Genomic DNA, 23,676 nt, shown 5'->3' with positions numbered 1-23,676 from the left:
TTTCTTAGCTTCTATTAAATTTTTTTTAAAAAAAAGCGTCTCAAACCTAAGTCATTACAAGTGCCCAAAAAAAGGGTACCGTGTGTCACGTGATGATGCATCAAATAATTTTTTGAAGTGTCTATGACAAAACAATTCTCCATACATCCTTTCCAAAATCGGCACGAATCAGCAAACGAAAAGGTTTTGCCATAGATTAGGTATCAATCAATTAGTAAAGTTGTTGAATAAACATTGCCGTGAAGTATGGCAAATTTGTAATTTCATCCTCCCTATTCTCAACTAATCAGTGGACCAAAAAAAGTTTATCAAAGCATTCTGAACACCTAAAATAACATAGATATTTGCATGTCACTTCCACTTTGTAGAGGCTTCAATGCTCGAATAATCGTCAAATTAGGAATTTCTTTTTTTACTTTTTTTCTGGCAATGTTCTAACCATGCCATCGGCAAACCACTTCGAGAAACCTTCTTCGACAGCCTCTCGCATCCAAGCATGTCTGCAGCATGCAATGGCTTCAGGAATGGTTAGCCAACTTCTTTCTCTCTGGCTTTTTTCTGGCCAGGATTCGAGTTCCTCCTCCACATACAAAGCATACATGGAAGCTCTACACAAACCTTCTGGACTGTATTCATCCTGCAGCGTTTTGCTCTTGAAGCTGTAGCATCCCAGGTAATGCTGAAATAAAACAACGCATAGTTTTAAGCTCTGATTTTTTAAAGAAACATCATGATATTCACATTGCAGAACAAGGGGACAAGAAAATAATAAAAAGTACATCATGATCATAGAGCTCTTCATGGTTATTAGAGGCGTAAATAAGCGCAGATGTCAGTGGCTAAGCTCAAGAAGCAATCCAAGGTGTGGGCCTTACCGAAGTGGGGTGAACTAATTTAGATGTACTATAAGAAGTTTGTCATAAGGCATCTAATTTTCATAAGACAATCAAGATCCAAAACACGCAAACAGTTAACAGCAATTCCAGAACTTCATGTCTAGAAAAAAAATACTTGAAAAAAGAATGTTAGGAAAAGTTTGAGGCTTTATCAGGCCAGGAAATCCTATCAACACCGTAGAACTTTTATGCCTAAAAAATAATGGGAAAAACAATAAAATAAGTACAATAGGCGCTAATTGGCTTTAATTTAGAAAATTGGGAAAAACAATAAAATAAATACAATAGGCGCTAATTGGCTTTAATTTAGAAAATTGTTTTACTTCCTTGAGAATGTGCTGGGCTTGCTTTTTATGCACTAACACCTGAATCCACCAACAAAGAAACTACCAGGGTGGTGCTCTCGAACTCAAAATTAAAGTGTTGATCATGTTCATATAAGTGGGGTTACTTCATTGTCGTATGAACATGTCACCTTATAAGCAAAACTGAGGCATTGCTTTAGTAGAACAGAAACCAGATTTTATTAATAATCATACATATATAACCTTAGGTCCTTAGATCAGAGAAACATAAATGATAAACAGACATAAGAGGGAAAACAACTTGACATTATATGTTACCATTAAATCCCCTCGAACTCCCGCCTCCTCTACGGCTTCCCTAACTGCTGCCTCCTCAACTGTTTCATCATTCTCCCATCCACCCTGTAAAGAAAAACAGAAGAAGCACAATGATGGTAGCATTGCCGCTATCATATTTATTATGCATTTAATTTCACATAGAAGCACACGTTAAAATTAAAGAAGAATATCTTAATCAAACTGATTCACAGGTTTCCAGTTTTTGGATGTAGACATATTTAGAAAAATTTGTTCATATTAAAAAAATTTGTATTCGTCGAATTCTCAGTTAAAACAATTTAAATGATTTTCCCGACCAGCGACAAATCCTTATCATTTAATTCAACAAATAAATCACATGATCTCATAGAATCCTTGGTATGGAGACACTACAAATTTTCACCTAAGCAAGATCAAACAAATGTGCGGTATAAGCAAAAATATTCTCAGTATAATATTCAACAATCGCTATAGTAGTTTTTTAACCATTTTGATTTCAAGAATTAATCCTTAAAATCACGCCAATATGATTGCGTTCAAGGAATAGTTATCTCTGAACATAAATATACTGCAATGACAGGAGAAAATGGTATTTGGGCTGAACTCAAGGAAAACAAAACCAGCTTCAGATTTCATTAGATGACCAGTCAAAGCCATACAAATAGCCACTCAAGGCTTGCACCAAGGAAAGGTCGCATAACTATCAACTTGAACAAACAAAGCAAAGTCAATACAAGAAACTTAAATTTAGATCGTCAAAAAAAATCCATAAGACGCTTTCACTGTCCCTCAGTGTATACATCCAGTTACAAGTAAAAAAGGTCCGTTTTTCCTGCAATCTTCTCGTCTAAAGCATTTTCTAGAATACTATCAATAAAGGATAAAAAAAATGTGACAAGGATAAACTTATCAGCATCAAAAGAATGTCATAAACAATAAAAAGACAACAAATAAATGAAAATGCTTCATCACTTCCAACTATTTAGATGTGCATGCACAACTCACACCTTGGGAAATAGAAGACCAGGTCCACTAGTAGAATTGATCATTAGTACTTCAACTATCATCTCAGATGAATCACCTCCATTGTTTTCCACATTTATGCATTTGAATGGAATACACCTGAGAAAGAATGTACCAGTCAGAAACGAGAAACTATAGTGCATGTTTATTCATATGAACAAAGTTACCAGGGCAGACTACTTATAAAGAACTGAAATAATGCACGACGATGTGAATTGTCGTAATCTCTGATTAAGGGAAACTTTTGAAACTTCTTTTGCCTTCATATCCATTATTAATATATTCACAACATCAGTACAGGTAAGACAAAGTGCAGGAAATATCAAAGGAGGTTCACCTAAGTATATTCATGCACAAAACAAGACACACTAGCACATGAATATCGATGCAAATATCATCCACCTTTATCAAATTGATTGAAAGTACAAGCATAGGTGGAAATAATTCCAAACTTAGGATTCATCCACAAAAGATAATCAATCAAAATGGTAGCCAGCAATTTGCTAATTCACTCTTAGCTTAAAATGTTGCAAATTGTAAAATGAGTCCAAGATCACATATACAGTCAAGTATGCCAGATAGTATCACCAACAGTTGATTCTGCATGTAAGCACACTTCAATCGTGTAACATGGACATTCACATTCTTTTTATGATTCATCTTGCTTGTCAGAGAGAGAAACCAAGTTCTCAAAAATCAAAATTTAAAATGGTCACACACAGATACACATTGAAGAAAGTGCATACAGAGCTTCTTTCACCCTAGCAGATTTCTAAGGTTGAGAAGAAATTAACTTTTTTTGTTGATTTAGCGTAATGGCCTATTAATTATACCAATCGAAACTTGAGACCTGTGGAGCTGATCTCTGGGTGACAAAATGGCATGTACATATGAAAATGAAACTCTGAATCCTTTTTCTCTAACTTCCCATGTTCTCTACAACCAAAAAGGTATTGTGATTGCAAAATTATCAAAACAAATCTAAATTAAGGAACGGGATTATAGTAATCTCAACATGGTCCAGAGAGTGAACATAAGAACGATTAACAAAAAGAAAATTAAAGCATTAAAAACAACAGATACCAGCCAAAACAAGAGGATAGAAAAATCTTAGGTTCTATGTCACGCGCATTTCACCGTCTATGGGATTGAATACACGTGCATGAAGTTAAAGCCTTAGACAATTTAATCAACATTTTCTCCTAACTAAACAAAACAAAACCCAGCAGCAAACAATACCTCGAGAATCAAAGGAACGATATATAAAACCCAAAAGCCACACATTTCCTTAATCAAACAAAAACCCAATTTTGAAACCGAATCAATAAAATTTCCAGGAAACGTCCAAAACCAATCCCTAGCTGAAAAAAATTGAAGCGAAACTCACATGCAATCAAACACACGTCAAAGTATGCATGCATGTATATATACACATGAAATGGTGAGCGAAAGGAAAAATACCCAGCAATGAGGCGGTAACCATCCTCGTAACGCTGCTGATGCCGACCAGTTCGAGCCACCAATTCAGACATTTATTCAATAATAATAATAATAATAATGATGATAATCAACAAAGAAACGATTAACGTGAACGAAGTTCGAATCTACCCCTCTTCCTGTATATATACAACAATCAAAATCCGCCCTTCATTGATAAAAAGGAATCAAAACAAATCACGATGGGCATTAAGAACCCCGCATTACTCCTCAATATCTAGTCTAATTTCTCCAAAAAAGAACCCAAAATTTCCTCATTGCTTTTCGAAAACCTATTTTTAGGAAAAAGGGGAGAAAAATTAACGTGAGTTAATGGGGGAGAGCGCAGCGAATGAATCGGAGCATGTTTTTTGGGAAATTTTGGAGTCCTCGGTCAATTTTTGGTGCTTCGAATTTGGGAGGTCGGTTATATATACATAATAAAATACTCCATTTTTATTATTTTTCAAATTGCATTCTTTTCTTTTATTTCCTCCACGTGCGTTGAATGACGGTTATACCCTTCCCCGATTTGGTAGGCAGTGTTGATTCTTTCGAAGGACAGTTTTGTACTTTCCATTGAGAAGAAGCTTTCATGATTCGAGCCGTTAGCCACGTCATTCCAGCTTGGAGAATTACCTTTTTTATCACAAAAAATTAGAGACAAAAACAAAATCAATGGCTAAAATGTTCAATTTATATTTCCAACATGTGTACTTTTTCAATTTTAAAAATTAATAACTTTTATTTAAAATTTTTGAATTTTTTTTTCCATTTTTCATATATATCCGGTCTGACGACATGCTAGCTAGTAGAGATAATTAGTACACGCATGCTCGAAACCTTGATAGATCTTGTTCATTCGATGGTTCAGACCAATCCACTTGACCACAGATCTAAAGTACAGATTCAACAATGTTTGGATTTTTATGAAGTTTTTCTCTAAAAAGGAAGGGGTAGATGGAATAAAAATGTGCATATAAATAGTAAGGTGCAATGGTGGATCGCATAGAGACACTAAAGTCATGTGTACAAATTCAAACATTCATTGGAAGTAATTTTACATGCATTTGACTCATACACCACTTTTCATGCCTTCACTCTACAAAAATATGGCACACCAAATTATACCATGAGGCATGCTTTCAACCCCACATAATTGCCAATTGTGCTAAAAAAATGAAAATCACCGTCAGCATTGAGGTAGAGTTTCCAGAAGAAGAAAAAAAGGAATACATGAAATATGAATGACTTTTAAATAATATTTCTCTACCATAGCATCACTGACAGTTAATTGAATAAAATAAGACAACACAAGAAACAAAAACTTGAGAGGGTGACAAGGAATGTAAAAGACTTAAGTATGTTGTCACGAAGAATTATTTCTTTGCAAAATATGAATGCTCATATTTTGTAGGGAATGAGGAGAAATTCTAGAGCAAAAAGGCAAGACAAAGTGAAGCAGCGGAGGGTTAGAAATTCAGTCGACGAATCATGCTCAAGATTTTTGTCAGCAATTTTAGTGATTCCATCAATGGGAATAAGTAGTTGTTACATAAAGCTTGCCTAAACCTTGCCAAGTTCTGGATTTTTAATCTTGTGTGTCGGTTCACGTCTTGGTCGGCACCCTTTGTTCCCCCAACAAAAATTGTCATTTGGAACTTCTTAAACCTGGGTATTGATGCATGGATCTTTTCATAAACAGGACATAACAAGTTACCTGTAATTAAATATCTGTCATAAGGTAAGACAAACTTTAAACGAACTGTGTGTGCTTCCAACACATGGAGCATTTCCAATGCTTTCAGTAAAAAGTTACTTCCAACTAAAAAAGAACAAATAAGCCAGCCATGTATATCTTTACACAGTAACCTGGTACGAATGAATGAATAGACCAGCAATGGATACTATATCTAACCTATACAAAATGGTGCAGGGGAGAGGGTCGGTTAGGGAAAATTCTCCACGACACCCAGTCCAGCAATATGCATTTTGTTGTTCAATCTCTCACTTTACGAGTAAGATGAACCGAACCGTCAATTCACAAAAGCCACCTGACATCACTGAATTAGCCTTAGTGATAATTAAGAATATGCTACAATATTAACTTGTAAATAATCTGCCAGTTCAATGAATTCAATCAATGACACTCGCCTTGGTGTGCGTGCTCCTTTGCGTCCAAGTTAATAACCAACAGGCTGAACAATTAGGCGTGACAATTTCTGGAATTATTATCTTCGATACCACCAGTCACTTGCCAACTTCTAAATACAACTTTCCATGGCGTCCAGCACGCAGCATTGCTCACTACATGCTGTTAGTAAATCTAATCCTTCATAAACAACAGATCCTTCAGGATGGGTTCTATCACCAGTAAAAAACACATGCAAGCCACTTCCAAGTTCAATCCAGCTGCAACCAGGCGACTTCTTCACATCCTGTTGCTTCATCGATTTTCTCAAGATTGCCACCTCTTCATATCTTCCGGTTTCTCCATAAATATTTGACATCAAAATGTAATTTCCACAATGCTCTGGGTCAAGCTCAAGAACCTGTTGGGTGGCAATCTCAGCCAAGTTAGCATTTCCATAGAGGCGGCATGCGCCCAAGAATGTCCTCCACACCACTTGATTAGGTTTGATTGGCATATTCGACAGCAACTTAAAGGCCCCCTCAAGCTGTCCAGCTCGACCAAGCATGTCAATCACACATGCATAATGCTCAATAGCTGGAGGAACACCATATCGAGGCAGCATTTCAGCGAGAAGTTCTTGACCTTGACCCACAAAGCCAGCATGGCTGCAGGCTGCTAATACTCCGATGAATGATATCTCATCGGGCTCCAACCCAAACTCACACATGCGGTAAAACAGATCCAATGCCTCATTTCCATACCCATGCATGCCATATCCCATTACCATAATGTTCCATGATGCCACATCCTTAACTTTTATCTTGTCAAAAACCAAGTGTGCCTCTCTCATACTCCCACATTTTGCATACATATCCATAACTGCATTTTCAATATATGTACTACCAGCCTTGATCAATCCACGTATTGTCATATAGCCATGAATCTCTCTACCATGTGTTAGTGCTGCTAAATTTGAGCAAGCAGGAAGCACAGCAGTGACAGTCACTAAATCTGGCTGAAACCTAGAGCTTAACATACCCTTCAAAAGCCTCAAAGCTCCATCATGATCGCCGCATTGCTCATAAACACTTATAATGGAGTTCCATGAATACATATCCTTCTCAATCCAGCTCTCAAAAACCTTCAATGCATCCTCAAGCTGCCTGCATTTTCCATACATATCAATCAACGCGTTTGAAACGGCAGTATCCAAATCATACCCCATTTTTATTCCAAAAGCGTGAATTACCTTCCCATTATCAACTTCTCCAGCCAATGCGAGAGCTGATAGTACGCCAGTAATAGTGAATTTGTTAGTTTTGACCCGAATGTCTGCCATCCTCCTAAAAATCATCAAGGCCTTACCAAACTCCCCAATATGCACGTACCCATTAATCATAGCATTCCAAAGCACAACATCATCTCTCTCAGGCAATCTATCAAACACTTCAATTGCCTCCTGAATCAATCCAAACTTCAAATAACTATGCACCAGTGCACTCCCTATAAACAAGTCGAACTTCAGCCCATGTTTAAACAACAACCCATGAATATTTCTCAAACCCAAAAAATCTGGACACGCCTTAATTACACAAGGGAAAGTAAACTTATCAGGAGCTACACCTAACAGTCGCATCTTACAGTACAAGTCAAAAGCGTCAGTTGGCATGTCATTGATGGTTAATCCAGCTATAATAGAATTATAAACGAATACGTTATGAACATGGGTAGACTCATAAAAAACAGATAAAGCATCATCAATGGAACTACACTTAGCGTACATATTTATAAGGCTAGTAGAAGAAAGAGCAGAATCAAGATGGCCACGATAGAACATGTGTGCATGTATTTTTCTTCCTTGCCAAAGTTCTTGATTCTGTGCACATGATTGAAGCCATGCAATGCAGGTTGATAGTTCTAGAGCTGGAGTTGAGTTGGAAGAGAAGTTGCGGGACAATTGGTGACGCGTTCTGCGTAACTGAAATGCCAAGATCGTTTTTTTATTCATTCAGAATGCAATCTAGTACGAATTTTTATGCCTTCAGCAAAAATGGCTAGCAACGGCGGTGGACAGATACAATGATTGGTGGCTCCGGCGAGAGAGTACGGGGTATGGTTTGACGGAAATATTTTCACGTAGGCCTTTGGGCCTTTTGGTTTTTTATAGCTGAAAAATTGGGCCTGAATTTCAAAGGTCGATTTAATCTTTATTATTATTATTATTATTATTATTAACAAAGGTCGATTTAATCTTTAATCGCAATAGTAAAACCTAATTCCAACCAGTTGGGGAAATTTCAATTTCATAATTTCATGCAACAGTCATTTCCAGGTCTAGATTCTAAGGGACCAATGTTCATAATCATCTGATTTTACAATTTACGATTCAAGTGTGAATTGATATCTGGCTTCTCATAAAATTGAAATCTAAAACAATTTCAAAAATTATTTTTAGTTTAAGTACACGTCTCGGTCCACATCTATAGTAAAACATAAAATTTTTGACATAAAAAATTAATACTTTTGAATAAAATGAGTCAGTGATTTATCTAACAAAATTGAATTATGAGACAGTCTTATAAGAATTTTCGTATTTTATTTTTTATACTCGATGTTGTAATAAAAAGAAATATTCAAAAATATTTTGTAATATAATTATCTGGATACTTTTTTAAAGATAAATTATTTGGATACATGATATAACATTAACCCATAAATAAATAATAATTATTTAAATTTGACGTGGATTGAAGAAGAAAGTTGGTAAATTAAGCTGAAAAACCTAAAAACAAGATGTACTTTCAAGATCGGACAACTTCTGGAATGAGACATGGTTGTGTCTTACAGCTTTAAATATGGCGTTTCACAAGATGAAGGCCAAATAAACTTGCTGAAACTTGAAACCTTCCAAAAATCTATGAGTACTGCTCTGCAAGTTCGGACAGTGAAGTGTAAGTTCCCAAAACCGCACTGAAAATTCCCAAAGCCGCAATACCAGCACTAAGCACAACCTGAGAGAAAATCAGGGCAAACAAGAATGATTAATGGACAAAAGGTCCATGAGATTCACGTAAATATCCAACTCTGAATGAAAGAAAATATTTCACCACCCTTAACATGTACTACTAAAAGAATACACAATATGAGGAGTATCTAAGATTCTTGGAATTAAGGCCTAAGGGAGACAACCTGAGTTTTTGTGGCTTTCTTCCCCTGGATTTTCAAGAAGCATAAAGCTGGCATTATTATTGCCTGGATCAAAGACACATGACGCGTTCGTGTTAGGAACTCTATATTTATAAACTCCATATGAAGTTTGTCATGCAAATAAAGGAAAAAATGCTTAGCATCCATAAAATTGATAGAAGTAGCATGTTTACCATAAGAACACTAAAAAGAGAACCGATTAGAGACATCATAGTACCTGCAAAAGAAGAACAAGAAATAAAATTCATCGGTTGGTATACCATTCGAAACAACAAGACGCACATAAAATGCCAAAGTAGAAGGTAAAATTGAAATGCATAACATGACAGTCACCTACCGAAAAAGGGAATAAGAAATGCGACAATTAGGGAAGATATGACAAGAGCTGTCCGTAGAAGAACAAAACACAAATAACTATTGGACAAGCTAGCAGGTAGCAACTCCTCCAGACTTCTGGCCAGAGGGTTCATCAACAGGGAATACTTATTTACAGCTAAGGAATTAATAGCTATTTCCACAAAAATATAAAGCATAGCACCACAATATATTATTTTAGCAGATATTTTCTGAAAGGATATTTGGTGAGTGGACTGACAACCTGCACAAAAACAAACAAGAAGTGAATTAGCAAAGTCAACAGAGCACTTCAACAAGCTCAAACATAGTGTTCATCATCCATCAGGACTCACCGTTGTCCATAATGCAATTTTAGTACCAACTGAATTTGGTGGTAAATTCAATGTAATCTGTGACTTTGTGTCTTCACCAAACATAAGAAATCCCATGGTAGCAGCACCACCATAGATGATAACGCATAGAATGAAACTGCACGGCGACCAAACACAACAGTCGTGAGGTCTAGAACAGATAAAGTCGACTACTGCATGATAAAGGTTTTAAATATCAGTTGTTCAGTACCATACTACTATCGCTTTAGTGAATTTGGTTTTGTCAGCCATTGATTGGTAAATATTTGGAAACACTGAGTGTCCGGAGTAGCAATAACCATAGACACCAATGGCAAAAGGCGTGCCACTCCAGCTCACCACTTTACTGCTTTGATGAAATCCAACTCCATCCACTGTCCCAACAAGAAATAAACAAAGAACCACCAGAACTGTTGCAATGACGCCACCAGCTGCCAAGAGAATAAGATTACTCAAAGTTCCATGCATTGGTAAATATTATAAGAGTATGAAGCAGAAGTAGAATTCTCAAAGGTACCTGAAAGATAAGAAATTAAACGAAGATCTTTCAACCAAACAGTTGGTAAGATAACAAGAACAGCGAGAATCCCAAACAAATGCATGGAATCCAGCTGCAAGCCCAGTAAATTCATAGATGTTCCAGGAAATAGTCTTGTGAGATTATCCCCTTCGAGGATAATAAATTCCACACAAGATGTCTGCACTCACAAGTAGTGTTAGAATCAAGTTAAGTTTTTCAAATCACCAAAATCCAAAAACAGTGGTGTAAAGCACTTGGCTTACATATAGCTCCGCGTACAATATGATCTGCACAAAAACAAAGATAAAGTACCGTCACTGTAGATAAAATAACAAAAGTAGTACATCAATCAGATGATTTGACATTTTCAATCTTTTGGTTCACGCCCTTCCCTCCTTAGAGGAGAGTTTGATCATAGGTAGTCTACTTGCAACAAACATCGATATGAACTAACAGTAATAACAACTTACAGATACAAAAATGCGTCCATATTTCCCGAATGCAGCAGCTCCCATATCAGGAAATGTCATAATTCCTTCTGTACTTTCAAAGCAGTATTTCATTAGAGTAGCAGTATAACAACAGATCAATGCAAAGAGAACAAGCACCAGCAGACTGGCCCAGCCAGATTCTTTCACCGTATAAGGTGTAGAAAGAAGTCCAACTCCAGCCATTACATTAATACCTGTGTCATATCAGGAAAGGAGAAAATCAAATAATAATAATAATATTGGACTATTTAAATTATCAAATTCAAACAAAAATCTAGATTAAATAAATTTTTATAGCTAGAGAACCACTCACTAATTTCAATAGATTCATAACATTTTATAAATGTATTTAATATTAGATGAACTCACAAGTTCAAGTTATTTGAGTATTACTTAATAGAATTGGATAATCAAATTCGAAAATAATGAATCGAGCATAAAATTTGAACTTAATTTGAGCAAAACTTTGGCTCAGTAAAGTCTAATTTTCGAGCTGCGAGATAGCAAAGTAATTTGAACTCGAACTTTCATACATCAATTTGAGTAGTATTCGACTCAAGTCAGTTCATTGACACCCCTACTCTCATACCATAAGTTTGAACACTCACGATCCGATCTGAAAATCCTGCGTAGTCAAGTGGAGAATCCATTTCATAGAGCAAAACTGGGGAAGTATTTAAAAAATATATAGGGGACTGTCATCAAAATATATCAGAAATGTTATTTGCAGAGTTGTAAATTGGTACTCGGTTCACCAAAAATGTAAGAAATTTATAGATTTGTAGATCCCGTAGCTTACAGTTGAAGATGGTCTGAACTAAGCTACATCCATGCCTCGAAGGGAATTCTCCTGTCAGTTGCTCGTACAACGAAGCTTTGTTGGACAATGAAGATTGGGTTCTCAAGTCAGTGACAAGATCCTCAGTTTGACCCTTATAATCACTAAGCAGGGACGCCTTTATGTTTGAGTCCCAGATATTTTGACTGTTGATGTCCATGCTTGCATTACCAGCACCAGATATACGCCGAAGCGTCCCAAAGTTTGGTGATGCAGCTATTGAATATATGTCAGTTGTTTCTCTGAAGAAAAAAACTAATGAGCAATAAGATTCAGTGGCCCTTCTAAAACAGAAAATAACTGTTTGAGCTTCAAGCATTTGATCCACCAAACCAAAAGATTGAAACTGAAAATAACAGTTTGATTGTTGCACCACAATAGTTGTCATCAGTCAATAAGTTCCAGCAAAGATGAATGATGAATGCCAACATTTGGGACAAACAGAGAGACTTTAAAAGAGTTGATAATATAAAATTAGCAAGAAAGATATAAATGATAGATATGGCTGCAAAACTGAATTTGATGCTGCAAAAATGTACATCAATTTTATCAATAATATGCCGGACCAAAACATGCATAGCGGTTTTTGTGGATCATCTTAGCTCTGATTTTTAAAAAAAAATTAATAAGAAACTAAGTTCCTCAATACACCAAAAAAATACAATTAAAGGATAAAGCATCCGTCTAACCAAACTTTCAATCTTATCTCCAGTATGATTAGTCTTCATTGTAATTAGTAACATGTCAAGGCACATCTTACAAGCATGAAAGACAACCAAAGCTGGCTAAAAATACATAGCGACAAAAATAAGGTAATCAATTATCTTGCGTGGATGAAATTCAACCTTACTGCCACAAGTGAACAAATACTTGTTCTGTTCATTCAACTTTCTTGTTTCTTTCCGTGGTAAATTCGTAGTTCATTTTGATGTGATTCTTCTGTTTTTTTAATCTTTCCCTATGGTTTCTGTTTTGAATCTCATTTGAAAATGGGGAGAAGAGTTGAAACTTGAAAGCAGGGCATATGAGACATCATATAGAAAGGACTTCAAGAGAGTGTCACAATATCGGGGTTTTTTAAAGTAATTTGATGAGTTAGATCAATGGTGGTTGTCAAAAACTAATGTCACTGCCAAGCTTATTGCAATATATCTCAAAAAAAAAGAGCAGGTGTCACAGAATCTCCAAGAACTATCATTCATGGTTTCAATTTGATAAAGAATTTTTGGATGAATCACATTGAACATTTCAATACTCAACACCGAAGAATGACTTAAGCTTATCGAGTACCGAATTAAATTTCCACGTTAGTTCAAGTCTCTTTGAAAACAGGTGAAATTTCCTTTACATTAAGTTGTCTGCTAAATCTTCCCTTTGCACATATTTACACATTTCATATTCTCTATCCCAGTCAGGGCCTAGGCAAGGGGATGCAATAGACCGTGTTTCAAATTTTACTGGTAATTTATGAAAAACGTAACTTTCAGTTGTAAAATGCATCAACTCGTCCCTGGATACTCTATGGTACCCGCCAAACTTTTCTCAGAAGCATACATTCCCAACCTAGAATCCAAGAATGTGATTGATGGATAAAATTCAAGGTTTTGTGTGAGTAGAAAACCACTAAATCATATAGTTTCGCTATAAAAAAACCAACAGAAAATAATAAGTCCATAAATTAGTTTATAAATCAAACAAGTATTTGTTTAAATTCATCATCACCTGTAACTCTGAGGCCATTGCTGAGAATAGAGGGAAGAATAGCGGGATACTCCGCCGCCTTCATTATCAAGAACCCCCTCATCTTCACATTCTTCTCCGCCTTCCTCTATACTCTCCTCCTCCTCCTCCAGCGTCTCCACTCCACCTTCATCGCCATCATACTCCCCATCTTCCAAAAATAGCTCCAACGAATCCTTGTTCTCCGCCATCACAAGATTCCCCGTCAAGCCTCCTACGCAGAATGGATCAGCTCGCACCCTTTTAAGCAGACACATTCATGGGACTATCCATGTCGGTCCCACAAAAATATGATGCGAAAGGAATACACGGGAGCTATATTCACCTCAAGAAGACGACGCCTCGAGACTATTTAACACCGTTGCCTGTGTACATACATGCACGCCATCACTCGCCAGAAAGAGCTGTGTGAGAGATGGAGCGAGAAAGGAAGAGAGATTTATGCCGATTTTGCGTCTTAAATCCCACGTTGTTTCGTATGGGTGGCTGACATTTATGGAAGAAATCACAAGATTTTGCTGAGAAGATGACAGCAAAAAGCTGACATGAAATTCATCGCTATCAAATGTTTTAATTTGATACCTATCGCTTCTTGCTTTGATCCTTTTCTCTGTAAATTACGATTTTTGGCGCCTGAACTTGTAAAATTTATTGTTTTTTTTTTTGTTTATATTAATTATAATTATTAAAAAAAAAATACAAAAAAATAATAATTAAAATGATGAAAGTTATATTATATATGTGGAATTAGAAATATATAAGTGAATCACTATAATAAATGACAACAATAATCAAATATTTGTTCAAAGTATACAAATTCATTACGTGAAAAATTATATTAATATGCAAATTATTTTAGTAAATTTGAAATAAATAAAATGTGTAAACTTTGTGATATTTTGGGTCCATGTGATGAGTAAAAGTGTTATTTACTTTTTTTAAAAATGTTATTTTAGTAGGTATAAATAAAAATAAATGAAAACAATCCCTTATTTCGGTTCAAATTTTATTATTTTTAAAAACAGATATTCACCCAAATATATTTGGTCCTATTTGAATTTTTTTTCTCTACTTTATTAAAAATTACAAATTTTTTTCATTCTAAGGAAGTGTATTGTTGAATTTCTTTTACTTAATAATCAGATTGTAATTTCTTGCATATTGTTTATAATGTCTATTAATTAAACATTTTATATGTTGACGTAATCATAGACGTCATAAGATATTATTCATATGAACATCTTGTGATACGACGTCCATGAATTACAAGAAAAAAAAGATAGAAAAAAGAAAAGAAATGAGTCGGTGATCTCCGTAACATTTTTAAAATTATATATATATATATATATATATCTATATATATATATATATATATATACATATATATATATATATATGTATATATATATATGTGTGTAATATGTAAGGTCGATAATATTTTTTTCTTTTTTCTTTTTTGTTTGGCTTAGATTATTTGCCTCATTGTTTCCATTTTCTCTCCACAAAGGGAGGAAAAAGAAAGGAGATGTAATGAAAGAGAATGAAAGATTTGTTGTTTGCCAATCTTAGTTTTTCTGTCCTTAGCTTGCATGACAGATTCTTCAACTAGGATGAAGATTATATTTCAATAAAACTTATATCTTGGTTTTGTTTTATTCAAATTAATGAGTATATTCTGTCATTTTGAGAGATTATTAGCCTAGCCATGAAGGCGTGGGAGGCGACAGTGCGTAAAACTCAGGCTGCAGCCAAGAAACGTGCCAACACGATATTCGGCACGTCTTATGCAGTAGATAATATTGACGAAGAAAATGAGGATGAAGAAGAAGGGCATGCAAGTGGAGAAGTGTATCATGCAGAAAGATTTCTACCGAATGGCGACTATTACAATGGCTATTGGGCCGATGATTTCCCTCATGGAAATGGGAAATACTGGTGGACGGATGGATGTATGTATGTGGGAGAATGGTTTAGAGGAAAATCAATGGGAAAAGGCACGTTTAGTTGGCCATCTGGTGCGTCATACGAAGGAAATTTCAAGAGTGGTTTTATGGATGGAGAAGGGACGTACACGGGGGCCAATGGGGGAATGTACAGGGGTTCGTGGGTGATGAATCTGAAGCATGGTTTTGGCTTGAAGGATTATGCTAATGGTGACAGTTATGAAGGCGAATGGAGCCGTGGTGCGCAAGAAGGAAATGGTAAATATCAATGGAAGAGTGGGACTTATTATGTTGGAGAATGGAAAAATGGGAAGATCGGTGGGAAGGGGACAATTTATTGGACCAATGAGAATTTGTACGAAGGGAACTGGGAGGATGGATTTCCGAAAGGAAACGGGACGTTTAGATGGCCAGACGGAAGTTTTTATACAGGATATTGGAGCAAGGATGCAAAAGAACAGAATGGGACTTACTATCCCTCGGGATCAGTGGTGGTGGGAAATCTTGAATGGGATCCTCAAGAAGTTTTCAATAATGATTTGAAGGATTGTACGGTTTGTCCTGCAGAAAAGGTTCCTATATGGCCATCGCAAAAGAAGCTCGCGGTTTGGAGGTCTGCTAAGGGTGCGGAATCGAGTGTTAGGCCGAGAAGGATGTCTGTGGATGGTAGAATAGATGCAGGTGTAGATAAGGATATGGGTAGGATGCGTTTGTCGGATGGAGCCTCACCTCATCATTGCAGTGCCGGTGTTCTTGACAGGGGTGCAATGGCGGGACATGATAGTGATGACGCCTTCTCAGGGTTACCAGTTGAGGGTACGAGTACTCGAGGCAGTCCACTCCGGATACCAAAAGTGGTGAAGAGACAAGGGGAGACAATAAGTAAAAAGCATAGGAATTATGAGCTTATGCTTAATCTGCAGCTAGGAATTAGGTAATTAACAATATCCAGGGGCTGATTCAGAAAATAACTTGCCCCGGTTAGACCTGCCTCGGCTTATAGTCATTGTTCTCGACATTTCTTCTTGAAATATACAATGATTCTCTTTATCAATGGTGATGTGCAGGCATTCGGTTGGAAGACCTGGTCCACCTCCATCGTTGGATTTGAAGCCGTCTGCTTTCGACCCGAAGGAAAAATATTGGACAAAGTTTCCTTCGGAAGGTTCCAAGATTACTCCCCCACACCAGTCCTGCGAGTTTCGATGGAAGGATTATTGCCCAAAAGTGTTCAGGTAAATACACAATTTAAAGTTAAGATTAGCAAATTTGGATTCTAAACATAGTATGTTAAACTCATGCAGGACTTTGAGGATGTTGTTCAAGGTGGATGCAGCAGATTACATGTTATCAATATGTGGGGACGATGCACTACGAGAACTTTCCTCTCCGGGAAAAAGCGGGAGCTTCTTTTACTTAACAAATGATGATCGCTACATGATCAAGACGATGAAAAAGGCTGAAGTAAAAGTGAGACTTCTATTTGGTTTCCTGAAGTATGATCCAATCCAGCACAAAAACTATGTTCTTATTTATGCATATATCATATGTTTCAGGTTCTTCTGAGAATGTTAAATGCGTATTACAATCATGTTCAAGCATTTGAGAACACCTTAGTCACAAAATATTTTGGCCTGCACTGTGTCAAGTTGAATGGACCTGCACAGAAGAAGGTAAGATTGAAAACATCACGTTAGGCTTTTAATATATCTTGAAAGATCTAACATGATTTATGGTTTAGGTACGGTTCATCATCATGGGAAATCTCTTCTGTTCCGAATATATGATCCATAGAAGATATGACTTGAAAGGCTCGACTTTTGGGAGATTGACTGATAAACCAGAATCAGAAATTGATGCAACTACAACACTCAAGGATCTTGATCTCAACTTCATCTTCCGTCTCCAAAAGACATGGTTCCAAGAACTTCGAAGGTAGAACCCCTATTTAAGCCATTTCAGTTCCAATTCTGTGTTGTCATCTAGCTTTTGTTAGAAAAGGTCGAGACGAGCCCTTCTCTTTGCTCTTCTTATTTTGGAAGAAGATAAGGTAAACAAGTGTCTATGAAAATGTGGCCATTAACTACAACTTTTAGCATAAAAGAACACAGCAAGACCTATAATTTTCAGTTTATTCAAGAAAGTGAAACTATTTTTTCACTTGCAGGCAAGCTGACAAGGACTGCGAGTTTCTTGAACAGGAGAGAATTATGGACTATAGCCTCCTAGTTGGTCTTCATTTCATAGAAGCATCAAATGATGATCATACTCTTCCTGGTGCAAGAACACCTGTCGGTAATTACTAAACTTGTCTATGATATTTCCATGGCGATATTCTTTTCCCTCTTGATTATTCACAATTGACCTCGATATCTAACGTTTCAGAACCAAGAAATCAAAATTTCTCCTCTGATGCAGATAACGGAGGTTTGGAAACCGAATCAGTTCCACGTTTATCTAGAGCAGATGTAGATCAGTTGCTTCTAGACCCTGAACGGTAACAAATTTTGACAACACTTTCCATTTTCATTACCACATTATTAATTTCAAATGCCGGTACCTTAAAAGAAACTTTTTTCTCCCAGGTGGGCTAGCATAAAATTAGGAATTAACATGCCTGCAAGAGTGGAAAGAACTGAAAGAAGGAACGACGGTGAAGTTCAGCTGGTAGGAGAACCAACTGGAGAATACTATGATGTAATAATGTTCTTTGGAATCATAGACATTCTTCAAGATTACGATATTACCAAGAAACTTGAGCACGCTTACAAGTCCATCCAATACGACCCCAACTCAATATCAGCCGTTGATCCGAGACAGTACTCAAGACGTTTTCGTGATTATATTTTTAAAGTTTTTGCTGAAGACACGTGAAAGATAATCGATCCCATCTTGTGAAATATTTTCATTGTTTATGCATATATTGTTTCATTTTTATTTGTTCTTTGTGTATATTTTTTAACCTGGTTTGAACTACGGAAGGCATAGGAAACACAGCAGCCACAGATGTTATTCGTCTGTAAAAGAACTTGCCACAGTGAGTTTGAAGGGGCTATATTCTAGGATTGCCTTCTTGGGCCAAATTTACACTGATGATATTCTGTTATCAGATTTGAAACCTATTTCACCACCAAAAACTGAAAAATGCAAATCACAATATGACTTATTCCATGATGGCTGCTCACTAAATCAAATAATATTTGTGCCTAATCTTTAAAATTCCAACTCTTGCTAGAACCATGCTCATATCAAAATACTATACTTAGTTTAAAGACTGGAGGACCAGCCAAATGAAACCCGATTTCCAAGAAACACCCGTGCAGATTCTAATAACAAAACACAAATCACTGGCAATTAATGTCTTTGCCGTAAACAATCAACATACGTGCGGGAAATAAGAAACTATGAAAGTCGGAGTACCATTGACGTTTATATAGTCGCGTACTTATTCAAACCTAGCATCCATGGAATATATTAATTCGAATACATCACCCACGAAATACTCCCGTTAACATAAAATATTTGAATATAGAATATCAAGGCAAGCAGATAACTGACAGCTAAGAAGACACCAGAGAACTTGAGGTTTCCAACTGCAAAGCATGGCGCTCAAGTTAAGCACGAGGGCTTCATTATCAAGAATCTTCACAGGCTGAAATGCGATTAATAGCACAATTCTCTTAATTCCATCCAAACGCCCATGATTGTTCGCGAAATTTGATATCCTTGGAGGCTTGCTTACCCTGAACTTATCTAACAAGACAATCAAGTTTACCAATAACTTCACCGTTTGACATCAGAAGTTCCACTCAACCGACCTGGAGATGGGCACAAGCTGCATATACACTGAAAAGGATATATTTTAAGAGAACCATAAATGTAAAACGTGAAAAAGAAGGCAGCAGCGACAAATGCTGAAGGAAGACGGTAAAGTTTAAAGAGCAACTAGAGACAAAATCAACAGAGTATAATTAACCCAACAGAAGTAATAAGGGTATAGTGGTATACACTACATACATGTGGGTTCCCTGATCCTCAACAACTCATACATAAATGTTAGTTTGATCCTTGCATCAATCCAAAAATCTTTAGATTCACGTTCATATTTTCAAGGGCACAATAAGATATTCATCAAAGTGAGAGTCTCCATGTATAATCTTATCAACTGGTTTCCTTCTTTAAATATTCAAAAACCCATACTAGCAATATCCAGAGACTGACACACTCACGCATAGATAAGTGGAAAAACCTGTTCAACAGCAGGTGCCTGCCTCTCTAAGATCAGCCATGCTCTCAGAAGCAGGGGCGGAGGGAGACTTGTGGCCACCTGGGCTGTAGCTCGGGTGGCCCAATGTTTTTTTTAGTATGTGTTAGTTTTTGTCCAACTCAGGTCCAAATTGCATGGGCTAGCCCGGGTGGCCCAAATGTTTTTTAGTATGTATTAGTTTTTATCCAGTCCAGGACTAAATTACATAATCCCATGCTCCAAAGTCCAGTTGTTTGATATTGTAAAAAGGAAAAAAAAATTGAAGACGCTTACAGAAGCTGAGAAGCAAACCCTCTTCCCAAGTCCCAACCCGTCGTGTCGCTCATCTCCTCTCCCAGCATCAGCCATTCAGCCGTGAGCCGGCGCACCACCTTATCCCGGAGTTCCAACAACCGTCGTGAGAGCAGCCTCGATTTAGGTATGTGTTCGATACTTCGATATATCATGTTTTGGATAAATAAATGTAATGACTTTTGCTATTTCTTCAGATTTTCAATTCCCGAGTTTGGAATTCTCTCTGATGAATTTGAAGTGGTTCCTTTCTTTGAATATTAACTAATGAGATTTCAGTTCGTTAACATACTGGAAGTTATAAACGATTTATACATACGTTTCTTTATGCCTTCTTAGTTATGGTAGACTGTTCTAAGTAGATGATTGATGTTGCTGATAATTTTGCGTTTCTGCGTGGTTGCATTTTTTTTTTCAGTTTCATCATACTCCATCGAATGGCCTCAGGATTTCTTGTTTGATGACAATGTCACAGAATCGTTTGCTGTGGAGGGATGTAAAACTCAAGATTTTGTAATCGTGATAATATTTTTGTAATTTAAGTATGCTATGATTATTCAATTTTTGGGTATCTATCTCATTATTTTATTTAAGATGTAAGATTTGCAAGTTTATCTAAAGTTGTGTGGATAATTATATTGTGTACAATATTTTTTGGAGTTCGAAATTTAAGATAATATTGTGTATATATTTTGAATTTGGGATAAATAAATTCATGAGATAAGAGATAATAATCTATCTTAGATTCAAGATTTAATTCAGAGTTTAAACGAAGAGATAACATACAATCTGGATAACAACCACCCCCTATAAATAGGAGAGGTTATCATTCAAAGTTTACACCTCATTTACACCTCAAATTTTCGAAATTTCTCACATAAATTTTGAAATTCTCTACAAAAATTCTGCACGAGTCATCAAAGTTCTGTACAGATATATTGTGCTCGATACGGCCCCCACTTGCTGAGTATTTCTCAAAATACTCACCCACCTTACTCTACCCTCCCTAGATAAATCAGAAAAAGAAATAGAAAAAGAAGAATCGGACACCAGTTTTGAGGCTGATAGTGGACGCAAGAAGGATTTTAATTAAGAATATGTTCTTGTGAGTTTTTGATTCAAGTTATAAACGCTTCCGCAGATTTTTATCGTTTTTAGAGTTACTATTGTAAAGTCGATTCCATTTTTTTGGTATTTATGATATAAACTGGTTTTGGTTTATAATGTACTACGAGGCTTGTTTTTTTAGCAATTTTGTGATTGTTGAATAACGCCGGTGTCGACCAACCCCGGTCTCGGGGCGTGACATAACGTAAAGGCTCTGTGTACTAGTGTGAACTTTGTTCCGTTTATCGACTCCATTGAGGGTCATCAGGTGGCGAAGTTGGGTGTAGTTTTGAAATATGTAGGATAATACATTATAGTCAGGTATTCACCGTTTGCTACAAGTGAAGATATCATATATAATCTGATGATTTAATAGTGCAAGGAGTCTCTGGCAAGAGCAAGAAATGTGTTTTATGAAAATGTGTTTTCCTAGTTGTACATACAATGTCACTATTATTACTCAAAGATACATCATATCATTATCGAATTCAAATGCAACTCTCGATATATCAATGGCAGCATATTTGATCATGATATATGAGTTGAAAGGACCGTACAGTATGTTACCTATAACTTAAGGTTCTTGCAGACATTATCTCTAATACCTAGAGATCATGGGCCGATGCTACTAAACGCTCTTACCATGGTCTGATGGGTGCAATCAGACATGAGATTTAACATTTTTTTTATCAACGAGCGTTGATAAAAAAATGAGGCTAATTAGGATAAGCTCGAGTAAGAATAAATGTTATTCTGAATTGCACGAAGTTGTGAACCCACGGCTAGCTGTATCCATGAACCATTGAGGATCACACAAGTATTGGATTATGTGTTCTCGTTGATATAATCAAGTTCAAAGAGTTGAATTTGATGACTATAGTTTCATGGAGATCAAAAAGGTTGCTAAAAAAGAGTTTATATGTTAATTCAATGTACTGAAGGATGTAGAAATTAACTTAACTGCTAATTTTGTTAGGAGATTGGAACTGTCAGTTTTGGTGAATGAGTTTACAAAACTGACAGCTATCAAAAATAGATCAGTGAAAATATTATTAAAATAAATATTATTTTTATATAATAGTCAATAAAGCTCAAGCCACAAGTTGGTTCGCTGAGCACCTACTCTAACAACATGGTCCCGACAAGACCAACTCTTATTCTCCTTCTTGTTGGCCTCGATGTATGAGAGTGTTCACGCCCACATGATAGGATGTTAGTCCTCTACACAGCTGTGGTCAAGAGTTTTCAACATTTTTGCCACCAGATCCAAGGCTAAGGTCATGCACTATAAACTCCACCATCAAACCCTGAAAAAAGAGCTCTAAGCATGAAAGATTATCTCGGCAAAATGAAGAGTTACATGGATATTCTAGCAGCATGTGGGCATCCTATTATAGACGATGATCAAATTTTGTATGTTCTTTGTGGTATGGGTCTCGAATATGACTCTGTGATGGTTCACATCACATCTAAAACTGATTCCATTATTTTCTCTAAATTAGGCTCTTTGTTTATGGCACACGAAGGTTTTCTCGAGTCCTTCAATGTCTCTGGTGATAACTGAAGAAATCAATTGGATTCCATATCTCAACACACACAAAAATCCATAAATTATATTCAATTCTTAAGAAATCACAAACATAATAATCAGAATTACTGAAGCACCATAATCCATGATTTGTAGTCAGTGTTAGGTGATGATCTTCAATCTGCAGATTTCCTTTAATCCAAAGAGTTTTGTTGATGGGATACGATATTTGAAACGTTATTCTGCAGATTGGGAACATAACTATTGTTTTATAATTAAACAAATTTTATTATTTCTAATTTGTCCCCTCAACAAACCAGAAATATTATATATGGTATCCACACAATAATATCATGACATTTAAGTCCTCAAGTCAATTTTTATTCTAAATTAGACACATAAGTTTACTACTTATTTAATTGATGACATGCGAATATTTATAATTACATTTATGGCCCCAAAAATTCCAACAATCTCCCACTGAGTCATATGTGTAAACTTATAAATGTGTTAAACTTAACGAGCTCAAAACTTTTGTCCTCACAACCATAAGACTTCTTAAACAATCTTGTACATTAATTATATTGATATAGGATCAATGCAGTCTTTGTTGTATCTATCACAATTGAACCATCAATGGTCACACATATCAATTCAATCAAATGACATAGATCAATCATGAATGTGTGACATAAAAATTACATGCAAAGTGATATATTCATGTCAGTTTTCAACTGTTCCTTCTTTACGAAAGTGAGATCAAAACCTTAACTTCGGTTAGACAAAGTATAAAGTAAACAATTAACTTTATTTCTGATCAGAAAATATCTAAATACATAAGTTTGAACAACATAACCAAACATAAAATGTATAGTACAAACTCCC

At 36.1% G+C, this 23,676-nt stretch overlaps 4 protein-coding genes and 1 long non-coding RNA gene across 10 annotated transcripts; 1 reads left to right on the top strand and 4 right to left on the bottom strand.

The window, feature by feature from the left end:
• Positions 1–196: 196 nt before the first annotated feature.
• On the bottom strand, positions 197–4,779 carry LOC140963305 (nudix hydrolase 16, mitochondrial-like). Its single transcript, XM_073422590.1, has 4 exons — positions 4,004–4,779; positions 2,527–2,641; positions 1,520–1,603; positions 197–679 (listed from the first exon to the last, which is right to left on the bottom strand). Exons 1-4 carry the CDS (start codon positions 4,072–4,074, stop codon positions 413–415), a joined length of 537 nt encoding a protein of 178 aa, XP_073278691.1. The 5' UTR covers positions 4,075–4,779; the 3' UTR covers positions 197–412.
• Positions 4,780–4,993: 214 nt separating this feature from the next.
• On the bottom strand, positions 4,994–8,511 carry LOC140963304 (pentatricopeptide repeat-containing protein At3g14730). Of its 5 annotated transcripts, none has more exons than XM_073422588.1 (3): positions 6,173–8,510; positions 5,937–6,072; positions 4,994–5,738 (listed from the first exon to the last, which is right to left on the bottom strand). In XM_073422588.1, exon 1 carries the CDS (start codon positions 8,158–8,160, stop codon positions 6,283–6,285), a length of 1,878 nt encoding a protein of 625 aa, XP_073278689.1. In that variant the 5' UTR covers positions 8,161–8,510; the 3' UTR covers positions 4,994–5,738; positions 5,937–6,072; positions 6,173–6,282. The 5 variants fall into 5 exon arrangements, with proteins under 5 accessions (XP_073278689.1, XP_073278690.1, XP_073278688.1 ...); XM_073422589.1 differs by having other exon boundaries at positions 5,937–7,841; positions 7,934–8,069; XM_073422587.1 differs by having other exon boundaries at positions 4,994–5,752; positions 5,937–8,511.
• Positions 8,512–8,909: 398 nt separating this feature from the next.
• On the bottom strand, positions 8,910–14,213 carry LOC140962985 (amino acid transporter AVT1A). The gene is made up of 12 exons (XM_073422157.1): positions 13,638–14,213; positions 11,877–12,157; positions 11,057–11,271; positions 10,850–10,873; positions 10,584–10,764; positions 10,278–10,497; positions 10,049–10,184; positions 9,940–9,957; positions 9,697–9,844; positions 9,533–9,576; positions 9,342–9,404; positions 8,910–9,163 (listed from the first exon to the last, which is right to left on the bottom strand). The coding sequence occupies exons 1-12, from the start codon at positions 13,910–13,912 to the stop codon at positions 9,068–9,070; spliced, it is 1,701 nt and encodes a 566-aa protein (XP_073278258.1). The 5' UTR covers positions 13,913–14,213; the 3' UTR covers positions 8,910–9,067.
• A 990-nt stretch (positions 14,214–15,203) lies between these two features.
• LOC140962984 (phosphatidylinositol 4-phosphate 5-kinase 5-like) lies at positions 15,204–18,703 on the top strand. Of its 2 annotated transcripts, none has more exons than XM_073422156.1 (8): positions 15,204–16,532; positions 16,666–16,833; positions 16,903–17,068; positions 17,155–17,271; positions 17,340–17,533; positions 17,766–17,893; positions 18,017–18,095; positions 18,184–18,703. In XM_073422156.1, the coding sequence occupies exons 1-8, from the start codon at positions 15,361–15,363 to the stop codon at positions 18,470–18,472; spliced, it is 2,313 nt and encodes a 770-aa protein (XP_073278257.1). In that variant the 5' UTR covers positions 15,204–15,360; the 3' UTR covers positions 18,473–18,703. The 2 variants fall into 2 exon arrangements, with proteins under 2 accessions (XP_073278257.1, XP_073278256.1); XM_073422155.1 differs by having other exon boundaries at positions 17,984–18,095.
• A 295-nt stretch (positions 18,704–18,998) lies between these two features.
• LOC140963507 (uncharacterized) lies at positions 18,999–19,978 on the bottom strand. The gene is made up of 2 exons (XR_012172698.1): positions 19,848–19,978; positions 18,999–19,444 (listed from the first exon to the last, which is right to left on the bottom strand). It is a non-coding gene; the product is annotated as an uncharacterized lncRNA (long non-coding RNA).
• Positions 19,979–23,676: the final 3,698 nt, after the last annotated feature.

This window comes from Primulina huaijiensis, chromosome 17 (genome assembly GCF_012295235.1).
Source record: "Primulina huaijiensis isolate GDHJ02 chromosome 17, ASM1229523v2, whole genome shotgun sequence".
In the NCBI taxonomy this organism is placed as follows: Eukaryota; Viridiplantae; Streptophyta; class Magnoliopsida; order Lamiales; family Gesneriaceae; genus Primulina; species Primulina huaijiensis.
Note: the sequence above shows the minus strand (reverse complement) of the source record. Positions and strands in the feature narration are given on the sequence as shown.